General features: G+C 41.0%; 1 protein-coding gene across 1 annotated transcript; it reads right to left on the bottom strand.

Annotated features, from left to right (window-relative positions):
• Positions 1–22,189: 22,189 nt before the first annotated feature.
• snai2 (snail family zinc finger 2) lies at positions 22,190–24,434 on the bottom strand. The gene is made up of 3 exons (XM_086271314.1): positions 24,194–24,434; positions 23,434–23,955; positions 22,190–23,142 (listed from the first exon to the last, which is right to left on the bottom strand). The coding sequence occupies exons 1-3, from the start codon at positions 24,270–24,272 to the stop codon at positions 22,961–22,963; spliced, it is 783 nt and encodes a 260-aa protein (XP_086127440.1). The 5' UTR covers positions 24,273–24,434; the 3' UTR covers positions 22,190–22,960.
• Positions 24,435–26,608: the final 2,174 nt, after the last annotated feature.

Raw genomic sequence — 26,608 nt, 5'->3', positions numbered from 1 at the left:
AGTTCCTGTTTCCTCCCTCCTCCTGAATGGCTGATCGCCCCTCAGCGACGGCTGAACAGACCCATGAAATCCTAAATTTAGAAGGTGCACGTACCAGTGGGGATGAACAGACGTTATTAATGTTGGGGGGGAGGACACAGCGTAGGATCGTTATTTGGTTTCGGAGGGGTGGAATAAAATTAATAATAATCAGAAACTATTTTAGGTGCAGGAGTAGAGGAGTGGTACCACAGGAACACCTTACCGTTATATAAAAGATAATAGGGGTGTATAATATGCTCATGTTTTTGTTGATGCTTTGTTAGAGAATTAAGTTCACAGATTTCATTAATAAATCTTTTTTAGCTTATTACAAACCTATCACCTTTAATATGCAACACCCTACAGATATGAATATTATAACTCGATCTATTAATTTTAAAGCAGACAGCAAATGTTGGACATTTTTACTTGATAAATAAGGTAATGAAATCACGATGAAAATTGCTGGTGCTTTTCCTACTTATTGACGTCACAAGTAATTGTTTTAACACAACTTTGGAAGAATACAAAAACAACAAACCACAAGAAGATTAAACAGAGCTTCCACTGCAGACAGATATATGATATAAAGGCCACACTAAGTATGGAAAAATAAAAAAATAATTACAAAACCTCTGAAATATTCTAGTGTAAATATCGAAACCTACTTTTTTGTTCTCTCACAAACCTGTAAAAGAAGATGGGCTCGTTATTAGTTTTTCTTATGATGTTTTTAATGATATAATTATACGATGTATAATTTACGGTTGTTTTCTGTCAACAGGGAGGCCTGAATAATTAGCAGCCATGGCAACGTGGCTGGTATTGTTTCCAGCTTGTGAATATATATGTGTGTGTGTGTGTGTGTCATGATGATGTTTTGTAGTGGGAACAACCACAAAAGGTGGTTTTTAGTACCTTGGCAGGTGTTTGTCTACGACAGATTTTAAACAACACAGCGTCAAAGATGTGCAGGACACAGACACAAAACAGGTCGTTAGCTGAGCTGCAGATGAACGCTGAGTGTGAATACATGTGTGGTTTGACTCACGACTGCTGATGTCATGAAGTACTGGTGATTACTGAGCGGTCACGGTTTAGAACATCAGAACAAGGGGACTGGCGTGCTGTTAAAGGGCCATCCTGAGTTGATTTCTGGTATTTTATTGGTTTTCTTTTTTGTAGATGTGGTTGACACAAATTCTTGTTCCCACTTATATTATCTGAATAAGTCTCGTAAGCCGAGGTGGCTGCTTTTGTGCATGAAAATTACAGCTATTTTATTAATTTGACTAAAAAAATATAGAACAGCGAGCTCAAGCTAACTCCCGCTTGGATTTTACCGTGTTATAAGGTGTTCCTATTATTTTGCCCCTATAGTCTGCTGCACTCAATTTCTTGACTGAACAATGTCATAATGCTCGACCCAGTTGCAGAATGAATGTGCACATTGAAAATTTCCCTCTCGCAGCGGATGTTTTCTGAACTCAGTCAATTATTGTATTTTTTATTACTATTTTTTTTTACTCCAGACTCTAATTTGAGTGATGGATGGGCATGTGGGTCAATAAGATGACCACATAAAAAATGGCTGCTCTTTTCTTACTGTGCTTCATAGAAAAAAAGTAATTTGTCACTGGTTTTTCCCTGTCTTGGCTTCAAATTACTCTCACTCCTCTGCGACGCCAAACACCTCTGGGAGAGCTGAGAAAAAGAGGACAGCTACACCTGCGGCTGCTGAACAAGTGTATCACTGTCTGGGTGCTCTGTCCTGGCTTGTCAGGCCTCCTCACCTGGAATGTGCCGATGAGACAATCAGGTGCAACAGGCGCGTGGCGGCTTGCTGCAGGGAGAGATAACCTGCTCTAAGACGCTGAGCAAAGAGTGGCAAGGACTTTCCGCCACCACCACCTTCGCTGCCGCCGCCACCCCCCCAAAGTCGACAACTCTCTAACGCCCCGAGACACGCCAGTGCGGAAAGAGAGCCATGCGACACATCGAAGAGCACGGTGGCTGATTTCTAAACAGCTCTTCTCCAGGAGTAACGTCTGCAGATTCATCATCGTGTAGGCTTGTTTGACTATCCCAGCATGACTCACTCAAAGGGTGGAGTGCTGTGAGATTTTGCTTAGCCTGAGGGGGAGAAAATTTCATTTCTATCAAGAAAAGGTCATGAGCAATGTCCTAGCTTCACAGGAAATGCATCAACACACATAATTGGATAACCTATCAGCTTTGAGGGCACTGTGATTGAAATGACACTATTTGCCAGCGATATTTGGTCAGCTGGATTGGAAGTGAATGACAAATGCTGAATGCCCGCACAGCACCAACTGTTGCTGTAACATTAATATTTATTTTAGCGTGCGGTTGCCAAATATCTGGTGTTTAAATATACTGTCACAAGAGTTGCCGAGCCAGTATTAGATTATATTTGTGCATACAATCTAATTATCTAATAAACTCTACTGCTATGCTGTTATTTCCTTTGGCTGGCTCACGCTAAGATCGCTAAGATAAGTGATACAAATAACCACATGACCCCCAAACCGTATCAGTTATAAGTTTCCCCTCAAGTCACACTCCCCCCGCAGTTAAACAACTTGAGTCTTGTGCGGTTATGCGCTCTTTTTTAACACATGCAATCACAGCCCTTCAACACTTGTAAAGATGGATTAATGGTTTGATAACAACAGGTCTTATATGCATTATCTTGAGGTATTCCTTTAAAAAAAGAAAGAAAAAGCTGCATGAATTTTCCCCTTCTGAAGGGAATACTATTGACCACTGAAACCCAAGCAAGACATTTTGGGGAGAAAACGGCCCCTCTCAAGTGCTCATTTTTCCAGAGTGTGTGTGTTTTTGTTGTCTAGGTTTTCCTTGGTGGCAGTGAACAAAGCGTTCTACTGTGGAGTAGTTTTAGCAATCGCAGACACAGTGTCTGTACAGGGAGTTCCTGTCCCTGGCCCAAACCCACAGACCAACAGCAAAGAAGGACAAGGTCAGCCATTGCCTCGGCTTTCTCTTGGCATCAAGGCAGAGGAGCTTTACCTCACGCTCAAGCTGTATTCCTCCGGGCTTCTTGTTAGCGGGTTTATTTTGCAGCGGGAGATCGAAAATCTAACCAGCCTTAAAAACATGTTGCAAAAAACACTTTATGAAATACATATTTTCCAACTCTTATTAGAGACTTTTTTTTTTATTGGCAAAACATAACAATACACTGGCAGCAGGTTCAAAGATCACAAGGAGTACAACATATGAAATCACTGTAGTCTTTAATCACTGTAGATCAGCCACAACATTAAAACCACCTGCCTGGTACTGTGTATGCTCTGACCTGACAGGGACCACTGGAGCCTTCCTGTAGTGTTTGACTTTGGGCCACATGTGGCTCTGGCTGTTTCAGAAAGCATCCATGGGACAACTTGATCGGATTGGGATCCGGGGAGTTTGGAGACTAAGCAAACACCTCGGGCGCTCTGTCGTGTTCCTCGAGTCGTTTCTGATCAGTTTTTGCGATGTGGATGGGGACACTGTCCTGCTGCGGTACAGAGCCTCTGTCGGGTGAGTGCCTTTGCCACTGGGAGGGGTGGGGTGGGGTTGGGGGGGGGGGGGGGGGGGGGGTGTGCTTGGTCTACAATAATGTTCAGGTGGATGTTATGTGTCAAGTAACATCCACAGAAATGACAAGACCCAAGATTTCCTAGCAGAACATTGTAATGACATGGTCAAGGTTATTCACTTAGATGAGAAGACCAATAGCTCTCTTATATCTGTATTTTCTGTGTAGCTAGAGCCTGCAGCAGGTGAGTTAGCTGAAGCGGAACATGTTGTCTTCACATTTTAGTTTTGTATATGGATCAAATAAATCCATGAAATACATGCAGCATGTTCATTAGGAGGCTTTAGAGGTGCTGGAAGGCAGATTAGTTATCATAGTCTGCGCTAATCGGAAACTAAGCTGCGTACGTGAGTGGCATCAATCCTTTTGTGAGGGAAACTGGAAAATAGCAACTGTTTGATATTCTTATTTGATAAATTTAGTTCAAAGAATTGATTATCAAAATTGCTAGCAATGAACAGACTTCAAAAGGCGCAGCATATGATCGGCCACCTCTTCCAGCACAGAAAGGATTTACTTATGATCTTGTGATTATTATAATAGATGTAATGATGTTTATCCCTAAAATGTTCTTTCACTTTAGAGAAAAGCAGTCAGCGAAGCACGTCGAACCGAAACAAGCCTTAAAGCTCAGGCTGTACGTACGCAGAGCCTCCCTCTGCAGCATCTTTATCTTCTGCTGCTCCTTTACAGCCAAACTCAATTGCATTCCTCAGCTGATCATAACCAGAAGATCTAGCTGAGGGGTCTGGGGAAAACAACAAAATGCAAAGATTGTATTAGTGAGAGATCCCTCGTGGTAAATTTAGTGACTCACTGATCTGTTTTTTTGAAGTGTTTTACAGTCCTCAATAGTTTAACTCTCTGCTCGGCTGACCAAAGATTACAAGACAATTATCAGAGGCTGGAATTCCAGACTGTGCTGCACATGATAAGAGAAACTCGGCAGTTGTGGGAGATAAAAGCAGGGACACTCACCAATGAAAACACCACAAGTCTTATCAGATTGCGATACACTTTGTAGATCCTCCCTAATCTGTGTGTGTACTCACTTTGAAAGTAAAAAAAAAGAGAAAAGCTTTCACTGTCACATTAAATCACCTGCCATGTGCGATTCGTCACCTGTGTGCACGCACGTCGTTAAAATGAAAGCTTTTATTCGGTAAAGAGATTTTCATTTACGTTTTTCTTCAAATTAGCCGTGTGCTGCAGCGCTGTTCAGAGCAGAAGGACGATTAGTCTTTCAGATGTGAGAACAATCTATTAAATCGGGATAACAATCAAAATTTATTGTAGCAAGATAAAAAAGAAAGAGAGTGACAAGATAAATATCCTAACTGTGCTCAGATTTTTCTTTTCTTTTTTATACGTGCACCAGCAAAATAAAGTGAAATCTTCAGCCAGCACAAAGAGGACAGGATTTCATAACATGTCACCCTGTAATATGCTCAAATGATGCACGAGGTTAGAAGAATCTACCTCACAGGATATTACAGATGATGCAAGACTTATTTTCTGTGGTATTACTGTGATGGAGCGCTTACACATCTTCTCTGACAACTGCATTAGGACTGCAGGGGGATATCTGGCCTTTTGCAATGCACCAAGCTCCAGCAGCACTTTTGTTCCAGATTACAGAGTCCGTGCGCCTGGGTCTGCGAGTCCGCCCTTCTGCGAGGCTTCAGCAGCATTATGTGGAATCTGACCTTTGACTTCATGCTAACAGTGACATCATCAGCATGTTTGGAGTCGGGGAAACAAGATTGTACAGCACAATCGATGATAAAAACCTGTATCGTAGCGCATGCTGTGACATTTAAACCTGACTACTCTAATATACATATTCACTTCTTCTTTTTTCTCCTTTTTTTTTGCCCCCCAACAGCTCTGAAGGCTTCTGCAGTTAATTGGTATTCTGAGAGCTACCAAGATCATGTCTTGGCTACTAAACAGGCTGAAGGGAGGAAAACCTCATTATCATATAACACTCACTAGAGAGCCTGAGCAGTGTGTGCCCAGTGTATTTGGAATAACGCTGATAGATCTGGCTTGTCTTTTTGAGTCCTTTATTAGAAATAGAGCTGCTGAAATGCAAAAATAATCTCACAGGACGCTTGTGATGCAGCTGAAGCTCCAAGTGAAGAATAGTAACGGGTGTATTTTTTGCAACAATCCTATTAATTGAGCAAAACCAGCAAGTTTTGCCTGCGTAATTAGAAGCCCTTATACTGCCACGTATTTCTCCTAAATTACTGTCAGAAAAACTCTAAAACCTGCTCTTTCATTATGTTAAACGTGTTTAGATTTGCTTTTTTTTGTTTGGTAGAGCACAGTCGTAGTTATCAGTCCAAAATCTGACACGGCTGTTAAGTTGGGTTGAGATTTGACCATTTTTCACACTCATCAGACCGCTCAGTGACCCTTTGTGCTCCGTGGATGTTAGACGAGACCCCGCCTATCAGGATAGAAATGTGTTTCATCATAACACGATGGCTGTTTGCAATGATCCTCCACTCTCAAAGGGAAATAAGTGCACGCAAACCAGGACAAACCCTAGATGGTGACCTCATTGTAGAGGTCAAAGATGCAGGATTTTTATTTAATGTGTCACTTGTCTATTTTTATGACTCTCTTTTAAAGCTTCTGTGTTTTCTAGACCTGGAGCTGAAAGATCAGCAAGTATTAGACACATGTAAAATATATTCAGCATATATGTGACTCAGCACACAAAAAGACACAGACGGAGACTCCCAGCTGCGCACATGAACAACTAAGCAGTGATGCAATCAAGAACAACTGGACTTTCCGATATTTCAGTGTTTGTTAGAAAAATGTAGTTTATTTAAAAGTTTCGGATGCATAAACTGCACATAAACAGCGCGCAGCGTACACAAAACCTGTCTGTTTCCCATCAGTTTTGTATTTTGCATGACAAACTTACTCTTGGTATGAAGTCAAGTAAGAAGCTTAATAAGATTTCAAAATGTAAGAGTCCAACAGTGAAATAGAATGAGTTAAAAGTGCTTTACCAAACATCAGTATGCCAAAACAACCACTTTAACACTGTGCCCCTTTAAATTATGCAACAAAAATGGCACTTTCCAGTTTACTGCTTTGATGTGACACCCTACAGAGTCAAAAAAAAATCACAGCAGGCCTGCACTCGATGATAACAATACAATTATAGGACAATATTGGCCATGGTCGTCTTTTTTAACAAATCGTCCACCCCCCTCTGGAAGCTTTCTTGTCTAAACCACATCCTAGTGAGTAAGAGCAGCTCCAGACGCTGATGTACACTGAGCCCTGCCTACTTCTCCACACCTACCACACCGTGTCATCACGGTCAGGGCAACTCGCTGAGCTGTAATTACCTCGGGCTGACACACACAACAAGGGAGATGGCTTCAAGTAAACACAGTCCAGATTTTGTCCCAGCTCACTTCAAAGCTGGAGTACGCTGATAACAAACTAAACCCTGGAGAGCCCTGCTCTTCCCTCCTGTGGTGAGGGTGGCCAGGGCTTGCAGAGGGCTGATAGTGGTGAAGATGTGAGAGAGAGAGAGAAGAAGTGTGAAGTGGCTTTTTGACAGCGCAGCACCTGCTGCGTCTTCACTACTAGGCAGCTTCTCGCCATTTGTCTTGACTGACCAGTTACCTCAGACTGAGGGATTAGAGCCTGGGGGTGTGGGTCAACCAGGAGGCATGTTGATGGGAAAGGGTGGTGTTGAGAGAGATTGGGGGGGATGTTTTTGTGATTGGACACACCTTCTGTCATCCCGGTGGAACATTCCAGCTGTCTGTGGCAACCAGCGCTGCTGTTGTTCAACGATGACGTTTCTGCCCCTGCAGGCCCTCGATCCATATCCATTCCTGTGCTCAGCGGCATGTCTCATGTCGACGCTATCATCAGTGATCTCCAGCCATTGGTTGATTTAGTGTTACTTCAATCACACCGGCCTAAATTTGTTTTAATCTGAACGTCATTAGCCCTATCTCCTAATGCAATCCAAATGCTCGTTGCCTTTAAAGGCACGCCTTATCCCACATCACTCCGCGTCTTCTCTGTCTCTTATCAGCTGTGGTTTTCTTTGCGGCTCATGACACAGCTGGATCTGGTCTCTTGTGATCAGTCCACTGGAATGAGAGCATTGGTGCAGACCAGACAATCTCCGAAAATACTCAAAGGCTGCGGTGAGAGCAGAGGAATGCACCAAAGACAGAAGATATTTATGGCAGGGAAGGCTGTGACTACTAGCTTGGAAAGACAAACAATCTGTTTCTCGGAGGGGGATTGTAATATTGATGCAGTGTTTATAAGACTCATAATTGCAAAACATCGCTCCATACAAATATTCAGCTGCTTGCTGGGTTGTGTTTGAAATCTTAGACTGCTGAAATATTTCCGATCCCTCTTGAAAAAAGAGGAAAATAACAAAAGCAAGTTTTGTTCAGCATAAATAAAAACCAGCAGTCCCTGAGGAGTTTACACTTCACCGTGGGCAGTTTTATTGGATGCGGCTGTAAACATTGTTATGTCTATTCTGTTCCAGTGATCACAGAGAGATCTGTGTTAAAAAGAAAAAAAAACACATACTGAAGTTATCTTTTTGTGATTATGTAACCAACAGTTTTGTTAAACGTGGCAGAGAAGTACAAGCGCTCAGTCCATAAATCTTTAAAAAATAAAATATGATCTGTACAGCGCTGTGAAAAAGCATTTGCCTCCTCCCTGATTTCCTATTTATTTTAATTACATTTTTCACACATTTGTCACACTTGTTTCAGATCATCAAACCAATTTCACTAGTAGACAAATACAAACCGAGTAAATAAAAAATGCCATTGTTAAGGGAAAAAAGCTGCCCCTTTTAAATCATGAATTAACTGTGATTAACCACGCTTCTTGGAAAGCTGAGTTCACTTTCACCAACCACATCCAGGTCTGATTATTACCAGACCTGTGGAATCAAGAAATCACTTAAACAGAACCTGTCTGACAAAGTGAAGCAAGTTAAAAGATCTCAACATATCGAGCCACGAGCTAAAGAAACTAAAAACATGGGTTGTGCCGCACCACAGCGATCTACCTCTGAATGGCTCAAAAGAACAAAATGAAGGTTTTAGATTGGCCTCGTCAAAGTCCGCTCAAGCTTGAAAACCCTTCAATGTGGATAATTAAAACAATTCTGCAAAAGATTGCCAGTTATTACTGCCAAGGTTGGTACAACCAGTTTTTAATTTTACTTTTTCACACAGGGCCAGCTATGTTTGGATACTTATTGCATTTTGTGTTTACTCAGGCTATCTTTGTCTAATATCAAAATTTGTTTGATGATCACAAACGTGTTATTGGGACAAAAAACAAAGAAATCAGAAAGGGGCAAATTCTGCTCCACGCAGCCGTGTACATAAAAACACACCAAAAGGAAGTAAAAAGGAAGACTGAAAACAACGAGGCTCTTTTCTGTAAGCGATAACAAGGTTCAGACTATTAAAGGCCTCATCGACTCATTAACGCTCTAATAACAGACATCAAACACCAAATTAATTTCCTGGCTGGGAACTGAAAGTGTTACAGTGCGTTTGAGGCGTTGGCTTGTGTAAATGTGAAGCTAGGCATGAGGAAAGGTCAAGGGGTCGCTGCAATTAGTGGGTTGCAAAGTAAATCTGAGGAATAACAAGGTGATAGAAAAAGAGGAAAAACACAGACACAGAACAAAGTTGCTTACAGTTTTACACTCACCTGTGCTTTCCTGGCTGATTTTACCTGTTGGCTTCCTTTTAACTCCAACCAAAAAGGTTGCAAAGCGCTACTGGCCCATTTAAATGTCTAGATTAGTTATATCTGTTTTGATTACATTGTTGTAGTTTAAAGCGTAACACCTATACATAATCGAAGGCAACCGTCCAAACTGACACACCGCTAAGTCAACGCACAGCAGCTTTGTTAGTAACAGCTTAATGGAAAGTATTTACTTCAAGGCTGCTGTGTGAAGTTGTATAACATCCTCGAGGTATTTTTTTTTAATGTACTACAACAGTTGTGATTATGTGGAACTAAAGATACAGATCATCTACACACTTTTTTCCCTCTTAATCCACTGAGATCTCCAAGCAAAGGAGTCGCACTCATCCCTAGAGAAGCTTCTCTGGAGGTTCGTGTCTTGTTGAGGCTTGTCAGCCGAGTACAATACCCGGAGTCTGAATAATGTGGCCGGGAGCTAGTTTATTCAAGCACCTTTTGTTCACACTCCATACTCACCTTTTCCCTCCACAGATGATCAGATAACGAGTAAAAGGAGAGTGGAAAAAAAATCCAAACCATCTCCAGAGAAGCCTTAGCTGCCACTGGCTCTTTGCAGAATGTGTCATAGTGGATATTATAGTATGATTTCATACTGCATCGTGCTTTAGGGCTAAAAGATCCAGCTAAGAAATCCAAAAGAACACTTTCAAGGCCTAAATATCATGTGGATTTTTTCTTAATACCTCTCAGGGGCCCAATGTCATGCCAAACTACAGAGAGGGCCTTTCTCAAGACCCCAAGAAGATTCAGTTTCACTATTTACTTCTAAGTTAAGAGAGGTCATGCGGTAATGTGTGTGTCCCTGAACAGCTGCTCTTTGATGTTGCTACCGAGGACTCAATGGGCATAGGTATATTCCAGTCACAAGCTCACAGTATTTGGACCAATATGATCTTTTCTTTGTCTTTAAGGAATAGTTTGATGTTTTTGTAAATGCATTTATTTATCATGTTGTCAAAAGTCTGATGACAAGATCAACTCAGGTATTTCTTAAATTTGAAGTTACAGTTTGTTTAGGTTAGCAAAAAGACAGAAAAGAGAGGCAAACGTCTAAAAAGTTCACATGTCAGGACATTAACTGTATATGGAAGATGGACGTAGAGTAAAGGGTAAGACTGCATTATTTTTAATGGCCAGCAGGGGGAAGTTTAATGTCTCAGTTGCTACTTTTGAGATTTATTTAAAACTAAATTATATTTTGTAAAGTCCAACCATTTATAGTTAAAAATAAAGAGTAAAAGTGAAAAGTTTAACTTTACTTTTTACTTTTTAGTTGAAAGTTAAATAAATAAGAGGATAGTCACTTCTTTAGCTGGGCATGCTTACGGCATGGTATGAGCCCTGTTGCTTATCCTGGTGACTCAAAACCAAATAAATAAAAATAATGAATTAATCAATTTAAAAAATAAGACGACAATGATTATAAAACAAGAATACAATAATACAAACATTTTATGTTATTTTATATTTGTATTGCACCTTTCCAAAATGAGAAGGCTAAACGCAAATATGAAGTAGAAGCTGCTTTACAAAGCAAATATGAAATAGTTCAGAATAATCACTAAGGATTTTGTTTTAAACTGTTTTAAACGGTCAAGGTAGCTACATACATCTTTTATATGACAGTTTGATGCTAACCTCAACTCACTTAATTAGACCGCTTCAGCCTTGTTGTGGTGTTGATGCCATCTTTATTACTACAAAGTAACATGGCATTATGTTTAACTATACTTACAGCCTGTCCACATAGTGTGTGCTCCAGTTTTGGTGGGTGAAATAATAATTTTGCTTTGTTTTGCACCCATGCAATGCTGCTCTGGCATTGCTATATTAGACATTGCTATACAGTCGAGGTTAGTGATGACAACAGCCTGCGATTAGCTGATATCCACAAATACTTGAGACTCTCTCTAAAAACGGATATAGCTGCCTATTTTAGTAGTTCAAACACTAAATATACCTTAAACTGTCATCCTATTGGAAGCAATTAGTGAATATTTTAGATATGCTATATATACCGAACCGTGAATAGGCGGGGTCGACTGTTTACTCGTATGAATAATAATAAAAATGAATAGATAAATACAGAAAAGATAAACACTAATAACACGAGCCTATTAAGAGTTTAGAGAGCTTGTCTTGACAAAGCGAATACTTCTGGCACAACAGCATTTAGATCATGATTCTGATTACAAAAACTGCAGACACGACAGGTTTGAAAGTCAAAACACAAGCTTTCTAGGATTAGCTGAAAACTTCACTCATTCCACCCTCTCCAGATGTGGTCCACTCTGTTGTTAAAAAACACAAACAAACATAGAAGTGACCAAAATCCTAAGACTGCTGAAGCTTCACAGACCAGTGGGTGACATCATGGTAACAATGTCTATCTTCCAATGGGATCGGTGGCTTTCTGGAGTCTTGTTCTTGCTATGAATTTGCCAGATGACCACTGCAGGCTACAACAGAGAACATCACTGCACCCAGCCAAGAGGGAGTCTTGAACATGGGCCTTTGGTGCACTTTACAGGTGCTGCTAAGTGGATTTTGTCACACAGTCTGGCTAGCTGTTTGCAATTGTTTCCAGGCTTTATAGTAAGCAAATGAGCCACTGCTTGTTTCATATTTGCACAAAATTGGAATTCTGTTTCTCGCTTACTCTTATAAAAAAGTGTCACCAAAATATCACCTCACGTCTCCTTCATTGCATTTCCTGTGCTCAATAATAACAGTAAGTGTCATGAAACTTCCCTGATCACCTCTGTGGTGCTGAGTACATCTCTGTTGTGTTTTGCTGGTGTGTGGAGGCCGTGCATCCCTTTGGTGTCGCGTGCGCAACCACTTAGACACGGCTGGTGGCTAGACAGCTTCTCCCAGCCCTGATTCATCATAATTAGGTCACTGGCTCTGTCTGTTGGCCTCTCAGGGATCATCTCGCGTTCATACCCTCACATACACCGCTGTGCCCCGTCTACAGCGCTCAGAAATAATCAGTGATAAAAATAAGACACAATGAATGCGCAGTAATCTTCCTCTTACCTGCAACCCTCTATTTAGTGCCACTGTTGTCTTATGACGCCATCTCGTCCTCCGCGTTTCAGTCTTCTCCGGTGTGATTATTATGGATTTGGAGATTGGAATCAATGTAGGATAATAGCTTTTACTATGTGTCTCCTCATCAGTGGGTTTTATGAGAAGCGCCCTGTGAGATTTTCTATCTATCTATTCACAGATAGATTGAAAAATAAACGCACTGGCATGCAACATGTGGCCCACAACAGCGAGGACAGTAATTTCAATAAGTGACTCGGGACACAGCTGTACAATTAGAGAGGACATCCTGTTTCCATTTGTCTTCTAAAGTCCGTCTGTTTCTATTCTCTCATTTTTCCTCCTTATCTGGATGCGAATGAATGCAGCCCCAGTTGCTATTGGACACAAACAGCTGGTAAATATGCAACTGGCTCGGACCTTCCCACCGTTAATTTGTTGCTCAGAGCAGAGTTGATTGTAAAATTGTATAATCACGTCTGAAAGTGGAGAGCCAAGATTTGGTTCTTCTAGCTGGATTGAGTTAAGATCCCAAAGGGCAAACACCCACATGTGCTTTCACAATAAACATTTACCAGCTTATTTACAGCTGAAGCTTTTTTCTTTCTTTCATAAAACCCACGCTATTGTTCTCCTGATTTGTCATTTAACCGTTGAACTACCTTCGTTATTACCTGTCTCCTACCTTTTAGTGTTTAAGCTTTTTTGAGTTTGGTGGAAGACAAAACAGCCAGCGCTTGAAATTTATTGTGATAACCAATTACTGTGAACCTACCATTCTGTGTGAACAGACTGTATGTGAAGCTCCAGTGGGATCACTTTACTTGTAGCTTCCGATCGCTGTCAAAACATCCTCTGGAAGAGGCATGCCAAGTTTTGCTTTGGCTTAGTAAATGAAGAAAATATTAATATTTCATGTTTTTGAGAATTCTGTTGCTGAAAATAACGATCAAAACCTTCTTTGAGATGCGAATGCGAAACAAAACACCTCCACATGATCTATTTATAGTGTTGAAATGAAACAAGTGGCATACAGATAGTGACAATATATATAGACTGGGAAAATCTTAGTTAAAAAATGGTAAACAGAGAGAATTAACCAGACTTTTTAAAAAATACACCTTGCAAAGAAAACTTCTGGTGTATCCCTTTTTCCCGATGGCTCAATCACGTGAACTCTTTTATAGTTACGCAGCTTTTTAAAAAGACATTTAATCAGCACTGTTTTGTTTCTGCAGATGAGAGGAACTTTTCAATTTATTTTAAATCTAAATTCAGCTCCATTCACAGGAGAAGTGATAATCAAAAAGGTCCCGAACAGCTACATGAAACTTGTGGTGAGATCTTTTTGTCAACGTTTGTTTCAAAGGTCAGCAATAAATATCCCGGTCTCAGCCGAACAAGAAAAGATAAATGAAATGCTATGCAATACAATTAAACTGATGATGCAGCTTGTGATTGTTTTCTTCCTCAAACCTTCAGTCTGTTTTATGCCCTGATTATGCTGCAGTTACACTGGAGAAAACAGTGGTTGGAGACCACAGCATGACCAAATATATTGCGAGCATGCGCAATAAACTTATGTTCTGTTGCCTTTGAATGGTTGTTTGAAAGCTTATTTAGAGTCCAGCCAGAACCTCATAAATTTGAAACATAAATTTAGTTATGTAAGTGTTGCAGGCTGGCGATTTAACTGCAAATCAGCAACCTTGGTTTTACATAGAATATAACAGGAATACAAGCAGTTGGCAACCAGTTAAGTCAGATCCCCTACTGCAAAGAGACACGTGATGCTCATCGCAACAGACTGGCTGAGACTGATTGAAATGTGTTTGTAATCTCTCTGTGTTTATGAATCTGTCTGCGATTGGTTGGATATGCATTGCCCCCCGATGGGTGACCTGTGCCGAAGTTGGTCACTGCAACTTATTTTCAGTCATTCGCCTAATACGAAAAGCTTCAGTTTGGACAATCACCAACTTTTCCTAGTTGCAAATGGCTTGTCATCCTATTTTTATTCTAATGTGACTAAGCCATTACGCCCCAGCCATACAGGCCTATAGACTGATCAGCAACCCACTGAAAACCAGTGGTTGCTGGAGGTTGCTGGCACTCACAAGTTGAAACCAGTTGCAAAGAGGTATACAGTGCTGGACAAAAAACTTCCTTGTGATTGCTTTGGTCACTAGCAGATTCCTACAGTTGCTCTGAGTGGTAACCACCTATGAAAAATATGATGCAAATCAAAGATGGAAAACTTGTTGCAATGTGTCGGCTGTAGCAGTGAGACACAACTTTTTCTGAATGATTTTTCAAGTTTTACTACCACTAACCCAGTAGTTAGCAACTTGCAGTCAAGTTGGTGTCTCCTATGTAAACTGTGAGCAACCACAGCAATCACAAGGAATATTTTTGTGCAGTGTCTTCTTTGTGGATGATTTCACCTCAGCAACCGCTCGCCAACCAGTCAGCGAATACAGATTTTCTGTCATGACCAGTGAGTGCTGGATGGTTGCCGACCAGTCTTACGGCTTCTGTGAATGAGGTCTAATATTTGTTTTACAATGACTCTGGCCACATATATGGTTCTGTGATATTTTTTAGCATACTAGCATGCTTAAAATCTCCTTAAATACAGATGGATGGCATGTCAGTTAAAAACTGCTTTAATGAGTTTAATGAAACTTTAATAAGTTAGCTTACAGATTTTTTTCATTTGGCATCAATCACAAACTATTGGGGCTGATCCAAAAGGCATGAGCTGTGCAGGTTTTTGCTTATAAGTGACGTGTAAGTAGTATTGGACAAATTACAAGAGCAGGTCTTTTGGCCTTCAGGACACCATCTTTATACACTTTTAAAACTGAAATCAAGTTTTTATTATTCACTCTGATGGGAGCACCAATCTCTGAAGCAAATTCCATTGAATCCATCCAAAGGCTATCAAGTCATTTCACTCTTAATCTCACATGAACTTCATGGTAGCGCTAGAGGAAAAATTTAATGGATCAACAAAGTAAGCAAAATTCGGCTTCTGCTGACCTCGAAGCTCAGAGGGTGCTAAAACATCTGCACAGATCTGCTGCCAGATGCAGTTATGGGACTTAAATGTCACCAATATTTGGATTAGGAGGCTTTAAAAGAACACGTGGAAAACAAAATCAAACATTGTGTTTGCAAATTGAATAAAGCATGAATGAAAGGAGGGCTGGCCCGAGCACAGGCCCCGAGGAACTCCAAATATCATGTTCACTGAAGAGAAAGACGAGTTCCCATATGTAATATAAAAGTTTCTGTTATATAGGGAGATGAATCAGTCAAGCACAGGACAGGTGATACCACCCAGTGCTTACGGCATTCAAATTTAAATTGGATGATCAACGGTGTCAAAGGCAGCTCTGAGTACTAAAAGGATTAAAAATGAGCAATTTGCTGCATCCGCTTTTCAAAAAATGTCATCATCATTATTCAAATTAAAAGCAGGCTCACCCCACTTAGTGTGACAGCAGATTTACGTCAAACCACCAGTCTCCTGCACCACATTGTGAAACTGACAACCATTCAAGGAGGATCTGTGGGTTTATAATTTTCTCCATCTGACGGACATCCAGTATTACTTCGTCCTAAAACTCAGTAGAGGAGACTCCTAGATGGTCTCTATTCCTGTAGGATGGAAAGGAAGTGGACTGAGCTGCATGAAGAACAGGTTGTCGTGGAGAATTTCGCACAACTGTATTGAAAACTTGCCGAATTTAAAAGGTATAGGGCTGTAATTTAGCCACCAAAACACTACAAGCTTTTAAGCTCTTTGTAGGTTTAACAAGTCGAGTCGGTGCAGCTACAGATGACAGAAAAGTAGTTTCTCAGAGTGACTTCACAATGGAGTGATGCCATACAAAATACTGCAGCAGAGCATTATTTTCAAGCTAACAAGTGTGCAAACTCAATCAGTTGTTATTAACACACTGTAATGTAGTTTTGCAGAGATAAAGAGGCATTTGTGATCATGGGTTTATTTATCAATTACATTAGCAGCCTCTGAAACATCCTTAACTGTTAACCCAGCAGTTTCATTTGTTACACTGTTAAAATAGAATAATCTTGAATGATATTCATCTACACTCATAAACAAACCTACTCAGTGTCTTAAACTAAAAAGCTACACCCAGTTCTGAAACAGCCAAACACAGGGCAGCAACTCAGTGTATTTAGACATGTAGACATGGTCAAGATGACCTGCTGAAAGTGGCATGGTTGTTGGTGACAGGCAGGGTGGTATGAATACTTGAGTTTTGGTCAATTCAATTGAATTTTATTTATATAGCACTTGAAGGCACTTTATTTTGTAAGGTAAAGACCCTACAATAATACAGAGAAAACCCCATCAGCGGTAAGGAAAAGCTCCCTTTTAATAGGAAGAAACCTCCAGGAGAACCAGGCTCAGTTCTCTGGGGGAGGTCAAAGGTCAGAGAAGAACCACCAGTCTGCTTGGAGCTGATAGTCAGGCAACAGTAACTCAAATAACCACTTTTTATAACCAAGGTATGCAGAAGAGCATCTCTGAACAGACAGCACATTAAACTTTAAAGCAAAAGGCCATACTGGGTGTCACTCCTGTCGGATAAGAGCAGGAAACTGAGGCTATAATTCAGATGGATTCAACAAACTGAATAGAATATTTGATGTATAAAATAATGGATCAATTTTAGCTCATTTATTTCATTTAGCTTTATATGAATGGTTCAGAATGCTGATGCTGTAATGGTATGGGGGATATATTTCTTAGCACACTTTTAGTCTCTGAGCTCAGGCCAAGGATCATTTAAACACCACAGCCTACCTGAGTATCACTGCTGACCATGTCCATCCCATTATGACCACAGTGTATCTTCTGCAGGATAACGCACCAGATCACAAAGCACAAATCATCTCAAACTGGTTTCTTGAACATTATGGTGAGTTCACTGCAGTCAAATGGCCTCCACAATCATATCAATCCAATGCATTACCTTTGAGATGTACTGGAAGGAGAGCTTCATATCACAGACATGCAGCCAACAAATCTGCAGCAATGTCTGATGATGCCATGTCAGTATGGAACAAAGTCTATGAGGGATGTTTGTTTCCAACCTAGTGTACTCGACTTGTAACTAGTGAAGTGGCCGGTCAGGGTAGTTTCCCAGAGCTGAGGTATGATCGTGCGATGCAGTTGTTCAGCTTGTGAGCTTGAAAAACCCCCATGGCATTAAAAGAACAGAGCTACTCAGATAGCTAATGCTTAATTCTAAACCATATTCTATTGATGAATAAAAAATATAATTTTTAATGATTTTTGTTTGGTTCTCCACTAGCATCAAGACAGTCAACAACATGATCAAAGCCACAGCTAAATTCAGCACAATGTAGCTTTATAACTACCCTCGGTTTTTGACTCTAGTAAAAATTATGCACTTTGCTGTGAATCTCTACAGTGAATCTAATTTTGAAATGTATTAAACTGTATCTTGTTCATCCAGAAGCCACGAGAATCAGAACAAAAACAGCCTTGCTGGTATTCAGGGGTCAAGCAAACAGGTGGTCAGAGGCTAGTCATGCTCCACCACAGGTGACCAATAGTAAAGCCCATTAGGGGAGGAGCTCGGAGGGTGTGCACCAACTTAAAACTGAAGTTTTATGCAATAACTGCTATTTTTATAGCAGAACCTTTTACAGAGCCATTTACCTGTCCCAATTTTCCCCGTGCCACCCCAGTGTAAGTAATGGCTTCAACCTGTCCACTCCAATAAAACTGTCTGGCTCCATCACTGCTGGAATTACATTCCTCAGAAAGTATAGGCCTGTAAGTGTATAAAGTGTATTAATACCAGTCTAAAATGCTAACTGTCAGGCTTTATACTATGATAATTTTACAACTAGTAATCTTAACTTGCTCTAGCACACTTGAATTCTTTACACCGTGATTTTAATGGTTGTTCTAACATGCATGCTGATTTATAACAGAATTATAAACCCATCTGTTTAAAATTAACTCGAAAAATAATTCTATGCTGCAGTTAAAGTGCAAACATCACATGCAGAAATACTTCGTCAGTAACGGTCTTAAGTGACACGATAAGCTGGTGGTAAGACATCTTCTTGAGTCATGGGTGAAGCTGGTTTTCTTTTCCAACAACAAGGCTGCAGTCTATTGTGATTTATTTACCCTCCAGATGTGTTTACTTAAAAATACTTAGAGAATAGATTAATCTGTGAAGCAGGGACCGAAACAGTGAGCTCCCCTACTTTGTGGATCGTCTCTAATGGATCAAAGAATAAACTCTTATCTCTGCCTTACAATGCGTCTGTGTTTTTAAATCATTTATTGCTGGTTTGTTTACCGCTTAAATGCTGCAAGAAACTGAGAATCTGAGAGTTTAACATGTGAGTTGCGAAAACTGTTAGAGAGTGAAAAAAAGGGCACCCTGAAGCCTTTCAGATCATTTTGTGGTCACAAAGGGCCGTGTTGTTTACAGTGATGTTCTTTTACAGCTGTGGTCATGGGGTTTAGTGCTAAACATTAAGGAGGAAACACAATCAAGTAAATATGATCACAGGATTCTCTGACAGCTGACCTCTGCTCGAGAAGAAGGCAACAAAAAGAGGCCACAGAGCTATTGATTAAGACAACAGAGCGCCGTTTGTCTCTGCTGGACTCTACACTTCACTGCTCGTAATGACGTACCGAAGAAAAAAAATCATTTATGACCTACATGGAGGGTCAGCTGCCATCCCTCGGTGCAAGACTCAAGCCTGGCGCACATCAAACAGGCAGTCTGATCCTTATTCCATCGAACTATAATCCAATTTCTTCAGTCTTTAAACAACTGTTTGAATTAATTATTTTACTTTAACGAGATAAAGACATAAAACTGAAAGAAAGCGAAAAAGAAATTCAAAAGAATTCATCTTCCCTGCTGATTAAATCACGCTGGCTTGATCCACATGAATCTAATTTATCAACAAACACAAAGGACAATATACAATTAGAGGAAAACGGTATTATCTGGAGAATGCGCTAAAAGAAAGCAGAATCATTCTAAATAGCTACCCAGTCACTTGAGGAGGCAACGGAAATAAAAGAGAATAGTCTTTAACAAGACGCGGGAGCTCAATAAGCAGGCAAACCTTCCTTGAGGCAGTCGGAGCGAAGGGGAATACACAATCATCTCCTTTCTGATGTGCTGGGGTTAGAGAGGAGGGCTGGGGATCACTTTCCGGCCAACGCAGTTGGAGCTCAGAGGACGCCCTCAACTGTATTTGTTCCACTTGATTGTCATAAAGGAATCACACTCCCCGATTCACCATAAAGTCAGCAGACTTTTTTTGGGGGGGGGAGTCATGCCCCGCTTTGCATTCAGCACAACTGTTCTCTGAGGCTTCTTTAATATGTCGCTGTGGGTGCGTAAATCCACAGAGTGAGGACATTTATTTTATGTGTGATTTAATGCCTGCGATGAAATGAACAGCCTTATGAATGCAGGCTTTAAAGGTGGTCAATGATGAAAACGACGGGAAGTGATAATTAAATAACATCTGAAGAAAAGGAGTGGCAAAATCTTATTTTAGGATTAGCCGATGAATCCATTACTACAGATGTTTTGATATCCAGTTAATCATTTTAGTCATTTCTCAAGGAAAAAAGATTTTCTGGTGACAGCTTCTCAAATATGTGGATTTTATGCTTTTCTTTGTCCTTTATCAAAGTAATTAAATACGTTTTGATTTGAGGCTTTGGTCCATGAAAGCAAACCATTTGAATACATCACCTTGGGCTAAAGGAAAATTATTTAGTTTTAGGTTTTTTGAAAAAAAAAATCCATTAATAAAAGATGCAACAGATTAATTAATAAAACATGATGCAATTGCCAGTTGCAGCCTTGATTTGTACTAAATGGGGCTAATAGGTTGCTTTAAATGTGCTAAATTGCCTAATTAAATTCTTCATTTTATTCGATTTTTTGGGGAAACAAATGAAAGCAGTACACGGCCAAACTGAGTGAAAGCTAAAGAAGAACAGACCGGGAAGAAATGACTATTCTAGTTTATCCTTCAAAACATTACATTTTTTTCATTTCCCTTTGAATCTACCCGCAAAAACACCCACAGGGTATCTACCTGCATTTATCCTCAGTAGATTTGCAGCTTAAAACAGACTAGCGCGCCTAGTAACGGTCTCCACACCTAACAAATACTTGATATCACATCCTTTAGCACATCTTCTAATAGCCATATGCTTTGGAACAAATGAGTTCCTGCTCGTTCTCCTCCCCATCTCCACCCACTACTATCACAGCAGCTGAATCAAATATTCGTGTTGGAGGGGAAAGCGCTTAACACGTTGTTGTTATCTGAGAAATCAGTCATGCAGTTAATTGTTGTTGTAAAAGGAAAATCTTGCAAGATTATGAAGCTAATAGTCATTATGCAAGCATCGTTTTTTTTCCCCCTCCCCTCTCCTAGCTGACACCAGAATGATAAAGTGTTGCCTATGGAAAGAAGATATTAGGTTCTCCAAAGAAAAGCGAGGACAGGCGGTGTTTGTGATAGTTTAGAGTGCCCTCTTGATGGCACTTTCCTTTTATGAGGCAAATGATCTGAATAACAGGGCCCGCCGCTTGTAACGTTTGCACATTAGGTCATGGCTGTGGTTTCTACAGTATCAGCAGACCTGTGGTGACTGCAGTTTAATGTCCTTCTAGCTGCACCTGCTTTTCAGTGAGGTTGAAGAGCCCTGGAGCCACCTGGCCCAGTCCAAAGAGCTGCAGCGAGCACCTGGAATAGCTTGACGATGACTCAGAGCGAGGAGAATCTACCTACAGGGGAGTTCAGCCACTCGCAGCTAGAAAAACAAGTGTCTGTTTGTCAGATCACATCTTTCTGGTCCGCAAGTTTGGGGCATTAGGGCAAATGGGAGCACACTCTGGGGTTTGTTAGAAAGAGTTCAGCTTTGACTGTATCCCTGAAGGCATTGCACTTTCTTTTTTCGGGCTCTAATCTCTATCTGCTTCAAGACGGCATATGGTAAAAGACAACAAAACGTAGCCCGGGGAAGTCTATTTAATCCTTTATGGCAAGCATCCCAGAATTCAAGGAGGTCGTCAAAGCAGATGCAAATTTGATCTTTCTGCAAAAACATATTAGAACCTGGAGATCGGTATGCCCTGGCACCCTGCAGTGATTGTTGTGATTGAGCAGGAACATAAAAGAAAGACAACTTTGCTTTGGTTTATCTACTTTGATGGCACGGGTTTCAAAAGCGAGGACGGCTTTCTATAAGAACAACTCCCCTCACAGTTACAGCTTACACAAACTCGGGCAAAGAGGGTGTCGCGGGCCCTCGGAGGGTATAACAAGTGAGTGCAGATCAATATAGCCAGTATGTGTTAAATTTCAAGATTGTTTGATGCCTGGACAGGTTCACAGGGAACAGGTTCAGGCCTGATTCAGAGCTGAGTCACCTCTCTCCTCATTTTTTCCCTTTTTGTACATCTTCATAGCACGGGATGGCGCAAGCCGGATTATATATCATTTACTTTTGTGGACGTTATTCCATTTGAAGCGTGCGACGATCAGTCTAAGGAGCTGCTCGTAAATCAAAGAAGGCTTGACAGAGGAAAAAGCAACTCATGCACGATGCCAAAGGAATTATACAAAATGTCATGAAACTTTATTTTCAAAAGTGTCATGATAATATGAAAATATCAAAAATCATTTAGCATCACAGTTTTCACTGTTAATATACAATCATCTCAGTCACACTTACATTCAATATATAAAAATAGAAAAAGGAACCTGTCGCTGGAAAATGCATATTATTGCTGAGTAAATCTGAGGCACTTCTATTGCTTTCTGAGTGCTGGCGAACTGTTTCTAAAGACTGTGCAAAAGTTATAATAAATTCACCCTAAGTCTAAGTTTGCACTTGTTCCCTATCTAGCAATGGCTTCCATATTCCTCTGGTTATACTGCCATTCATTCCAAATGCACCTTTTGGTATTGCTTGTATTAAAAAAAAACAATAATAAACTGCTTAACAGCCATTGAGAGAGACATTGGTACAAACACTGTAGATAACATTGTGAAGGCATATAAAACTTCTAGACATGCAGAAAAGTGCATGAATAGCACAGGTAGGTGAGTACATGGTTTGACAAAGCTTGACACTGATTGCAATCACAGAAACACTGCTTGAAACGAGAGGCTTGCGAGCACTGAGCTATTTCGCACTCTGAAATGAAATCGGCCGGTAGTAGAAGAAAAAAAAAAAGTCTGTAAATTTGTGAACAAACCCACTTTGGTGTGATTCCCTGACAGTTCTCCTGGGTTTGGGCAAAAAAAACAATAAAGAAGAAAGAGAGGAGGGTGTTTTTTCTCTTTCGTTTGTTTTTTTGGTGGTGGTGGAAAAGGTATCCCAGTTCAGTGTGCTACACAACAACCAGATTCCTCATGTTTGTGCAGAAGAGACATCCTGGAGAAGGTTTTGGAGCAGTTCTTGCATTGGTATTTTTTCACATCCGAATGGGTCTGTAGGTGAGCCCTGAGATTGGACCTGTCCGCAAACGCCCTGTTGCAGTGAGGGCAGGAGAAGGGCTTCTCTCCTGTTGGAGTAGAAATGAGGGAAGAAGTTTGTCAGTGATTGCACACACAGAGACATTGTGGACTATATATTTTTGTAATGGTTGCAACACAGTTTAGAAGGCAAGCACTGCTGATGACTCAAAAGGAGAAAAAGAAAATAAAAAAGAATATCAGTCTGAGAGTTCAGTCTCACTACAACACAGTGGGGAGCTGTTAGAACCACTACATCATATATCAGCATGTTGATCCTGATGAATCTAAAGCTGCTTCTTCACACAGCAGGCCCCACTCTTATCACCAAGTCAACTCACCAGTGTGCGTCCTGATGTGTCCCTGGAGCAGCCACGGTCTGGAGAAAGCTTTCCCGCATATTTTGCAAACACAAGGCAAGGTGTGAGTCCTGATGTGCATTTTGAGAGCCCCCAGGCTAACGTACTCCTTCTCGCAGTATTTACAGCTAAAGGATTTCCTCGTTTGGGCGTCGCAGTGCAGCTGCTTGTGCTTGAGCAGTCCAGAGTACGTGGAGTAGGATTTACTACACAAACTGCACTGGAATTTCTCTGCCTCAACTCCGTGAGGGTCTGTTAGCTTGGGCAGCATCTGCTCGTCTTCATCGCTCCTCGGGCTCTCGGAGCCGCTGTGGTCTTTAGAGGAGGTGTCGGAGAGCGATGAGGGGTATCCAGAGATGGGAGAGAGGTCACTGGGGAGCGGAGATAGCGGCAAGTTGCTGGTAGTCCACACTGTGATGGGGCTGTACGCCGCCGGGCTCAGGATCTCTGGCTGGGGGATGACTGACAGGGGAAGAGCCTTGTAGATGTGCGGTGTGATGAACACTGGAAAAAAAAAAAGACAGCAAGGGTTATGAGACTGTCATGACTTCAGTGAAAAGCACAGATTTCAAAGCAGGTAGTCCAGTGAGTTTGAAACGAAACTAACTTCTGCAAAGTTAAAAAAAAACAAAAAAAACATGAAACGCGTCTGCCTGTGGGAAACACAACTTTTTAAACTTTTTAGAAAGTGAACACTGCTGCTTTATTTCTAAAAACAAAAAAACATCAAACGAAACTTTACCTGCTGGGCTTTCCAACTCACTATAATTTGGCTTCTTTGCGGAGTTTATGTGTTTCTTGACCAGAAAGGAGCGTGGCATCTTGGAAAACAAGAAGTCAACTTTTGGCAAACTTTTTTTTTTTTAGTTCTTAGTAAAAAGGAGATGAGTGTCAGTTTGCTGCGCGAAGACGGAAATCCTTATTGCTTAAGTCCAGTGGAGTGTCATCCTGCGTCGCTGCGCACTTGGAAACAGTGTAGCTGTAAAGAGCTGTAAATACTGCCTATCAGGTGCATGGGAGGAGCCACCGACTGCTATTTACATAAACTGGAAGCTCAAACCAATTACATTTCGTGTGTACCGCTGAACTGCAAAATGCGCGTGTAGCCTATGGTAGTGCTTGCACACCCCTAAGGGGCTGGGCTAGTGCCATTTATTCCAGTAAGACAGGTGCTTTGTGCATAGATGTGCAAAAACTTGGTTGTGATTCAAGCGTGCAAGTGGGTTAGTTAAGTGCAGTGAGATGAGGAAAAGGAGCAGAGTATTTTTTTTTTAAATATCGAAGTAACGAAAGAAAAGGAATTAGGACTTCAGGGTGACATAGATTAGCTACTTAAAATGCCATCGCTAATGCAATCACTGCACGGAGTGTGCACAGTGTCACTGATGATTGTTGTGTTATAAACCTCTGGGGACTTGATTATCCTTTATGGGTGGCATGCTTGAATTGGGGGAAGCTCCCACCAACACCAGCATGCATAATAATGTTGATGATGATAATAAATGGCTTGAAGGGAAAGGGGAGGTTTATAGTGCACACACATATTTATATATACATGTTTATTAACCAGGCAAGTGACTCCAGGAGAGTGCAAACCATCGAATGGCAAAACTGCATGCTGCCATCCACATTCTCATTCACTGGCTAAGGCAAAGAGTGGTCCCTTTCTAATGCAGTTTTCTGCGGGGAAAGCCACACATTTCCTTGCCAATAATGCAATAAGGCATTCATCCTTTAAATGTAAATTTAAGTGTAGTTCCCTCTCAAGGTCAGCATCAAACCATAATCAAATTTATCCCTGCTGCTGCTGAACTGGAGAGGGAGAGGCAAACTTAGCAGTGTACGCCCCCTTGTGTTGGAGTCAGTTCTAAGAGACAGGGTGTGAGTCTTACATCTAAACTAACAGGGCAGGAAAAAAAAGAAAGCCACAAAGGCAAAGGCTTAGCTATGGTGATATTGAAAAGCAGCTCCTGGAGCACTTTGATTGGCTGGGTCAGCAGATATGAAAAGCTCCTTATGTCTGGGGCAAGCCTTAAGTTAATTGTGAACTGCTTATCTTATCTAGAAAACATAATTGCAGATCATGAATAGTTTCCCTTTGTGCCTGCTTGGATTATAAAGGGAAGGGAAGGTTATCTGTGCATAATAACTCCCGGCTACTGTCACACATTCAGCACTCTGTAGGCACGTAGGATGGGTGAGAAATGGTGGTGTTTGGTGGTGATCCAGCAGAAAACATTGTGCACTGTAGAAGGTAATGCTTTGAAATCAATATTACCCAGCAAGCAAGTGAAGCACTGCGTGCATGCTTAGGTGAAAAATGTCTCCTTGCAGTTTTCATGCTTCAGTTATGTTCTCTGCATTCAGAGCATGAGGATGCTGTTCTACTGACAGTAATGAAGGAGGGTGGGCAGAAGCTCGGGGCTCAACTGAAATCATATCGCTAATTCTGAAAAGCAGAGGCTGTACTTCATGAGCTCTAAAATTAATTAACGGAGAGGAAGCCTTGAATCCTTGGCCCTACATTATGTCAAATCAGGACAGTGTAACGCCAGCAAAATAAATAAATAATTAAATGTGCTCGGTTAAAATGTGAACAGGACCGTGTGGTCAAGCACAGGTGTTTTCTGCCACACAGTCATGTTTTTCATTGCAGTTGAGTGCGATCCATCAGGACAGTGCAGGTTCAAACTGTTTTCCCAGTGTCACGTTTTCATATCACAACCAAAGAATTTTCCCCAGCAAATAGGAAACGATCAATGACTCTCATCACATTTGAATTCAAATTCAATTTCCAACCAATGCACGAATATGTTATCACCATTTTCCTAATGAGCCTTTCCCACTTTGGACCAATGAGGAGAGCACAGACGAGAACACGTACGCACGCACAGAAACCTCTCACGTGAAATAACTGCAGCTGTCCTCGTTTTGGCACATAACTGTCTGTTCGTGCAGACCGTCATCGCTCATAGTAAGAAGCTGATTAAGAAAATGGGTATAGATCCATTGCTCCACCTTTGTTGTTGTTGTTGTTTTTTTATAGTCCAGTTTTTGATGGTGTACCTAAAATGCAGATTAATCTGACACAGCGGCCAATTTTTCTTGATTTTAAAGTCTTTAGGGAGTGGCATACATTGAAATAACTTGTATGGCC

The sequence above is a fragment of the Aulonocara sp. 'chitande type north' Nkhata Bay genome, linkage group LG18 (genome assembly GCF_057382095.1).
Source record: "Aulonocara sp. 'chitande type north' Nkhata Bay isolate Kocher_YH1m ecotype deep benthic linkage group LG18, A_spYH_male_GT1.1, whole genome shotgun sequence".
NCBI lineage: Eukaryota > Metazoa > Chordata > Actinopteri > Cichliformes > Cichlidae > Aulonocara > Aulonocara sp. 'chitande type north' Nkhata Bay.
The sequence above is the reverse complement of the archived record's forward strand: the minus strand, read 5'-3'. Positions and strand labels throughout refer to the sequence as shown.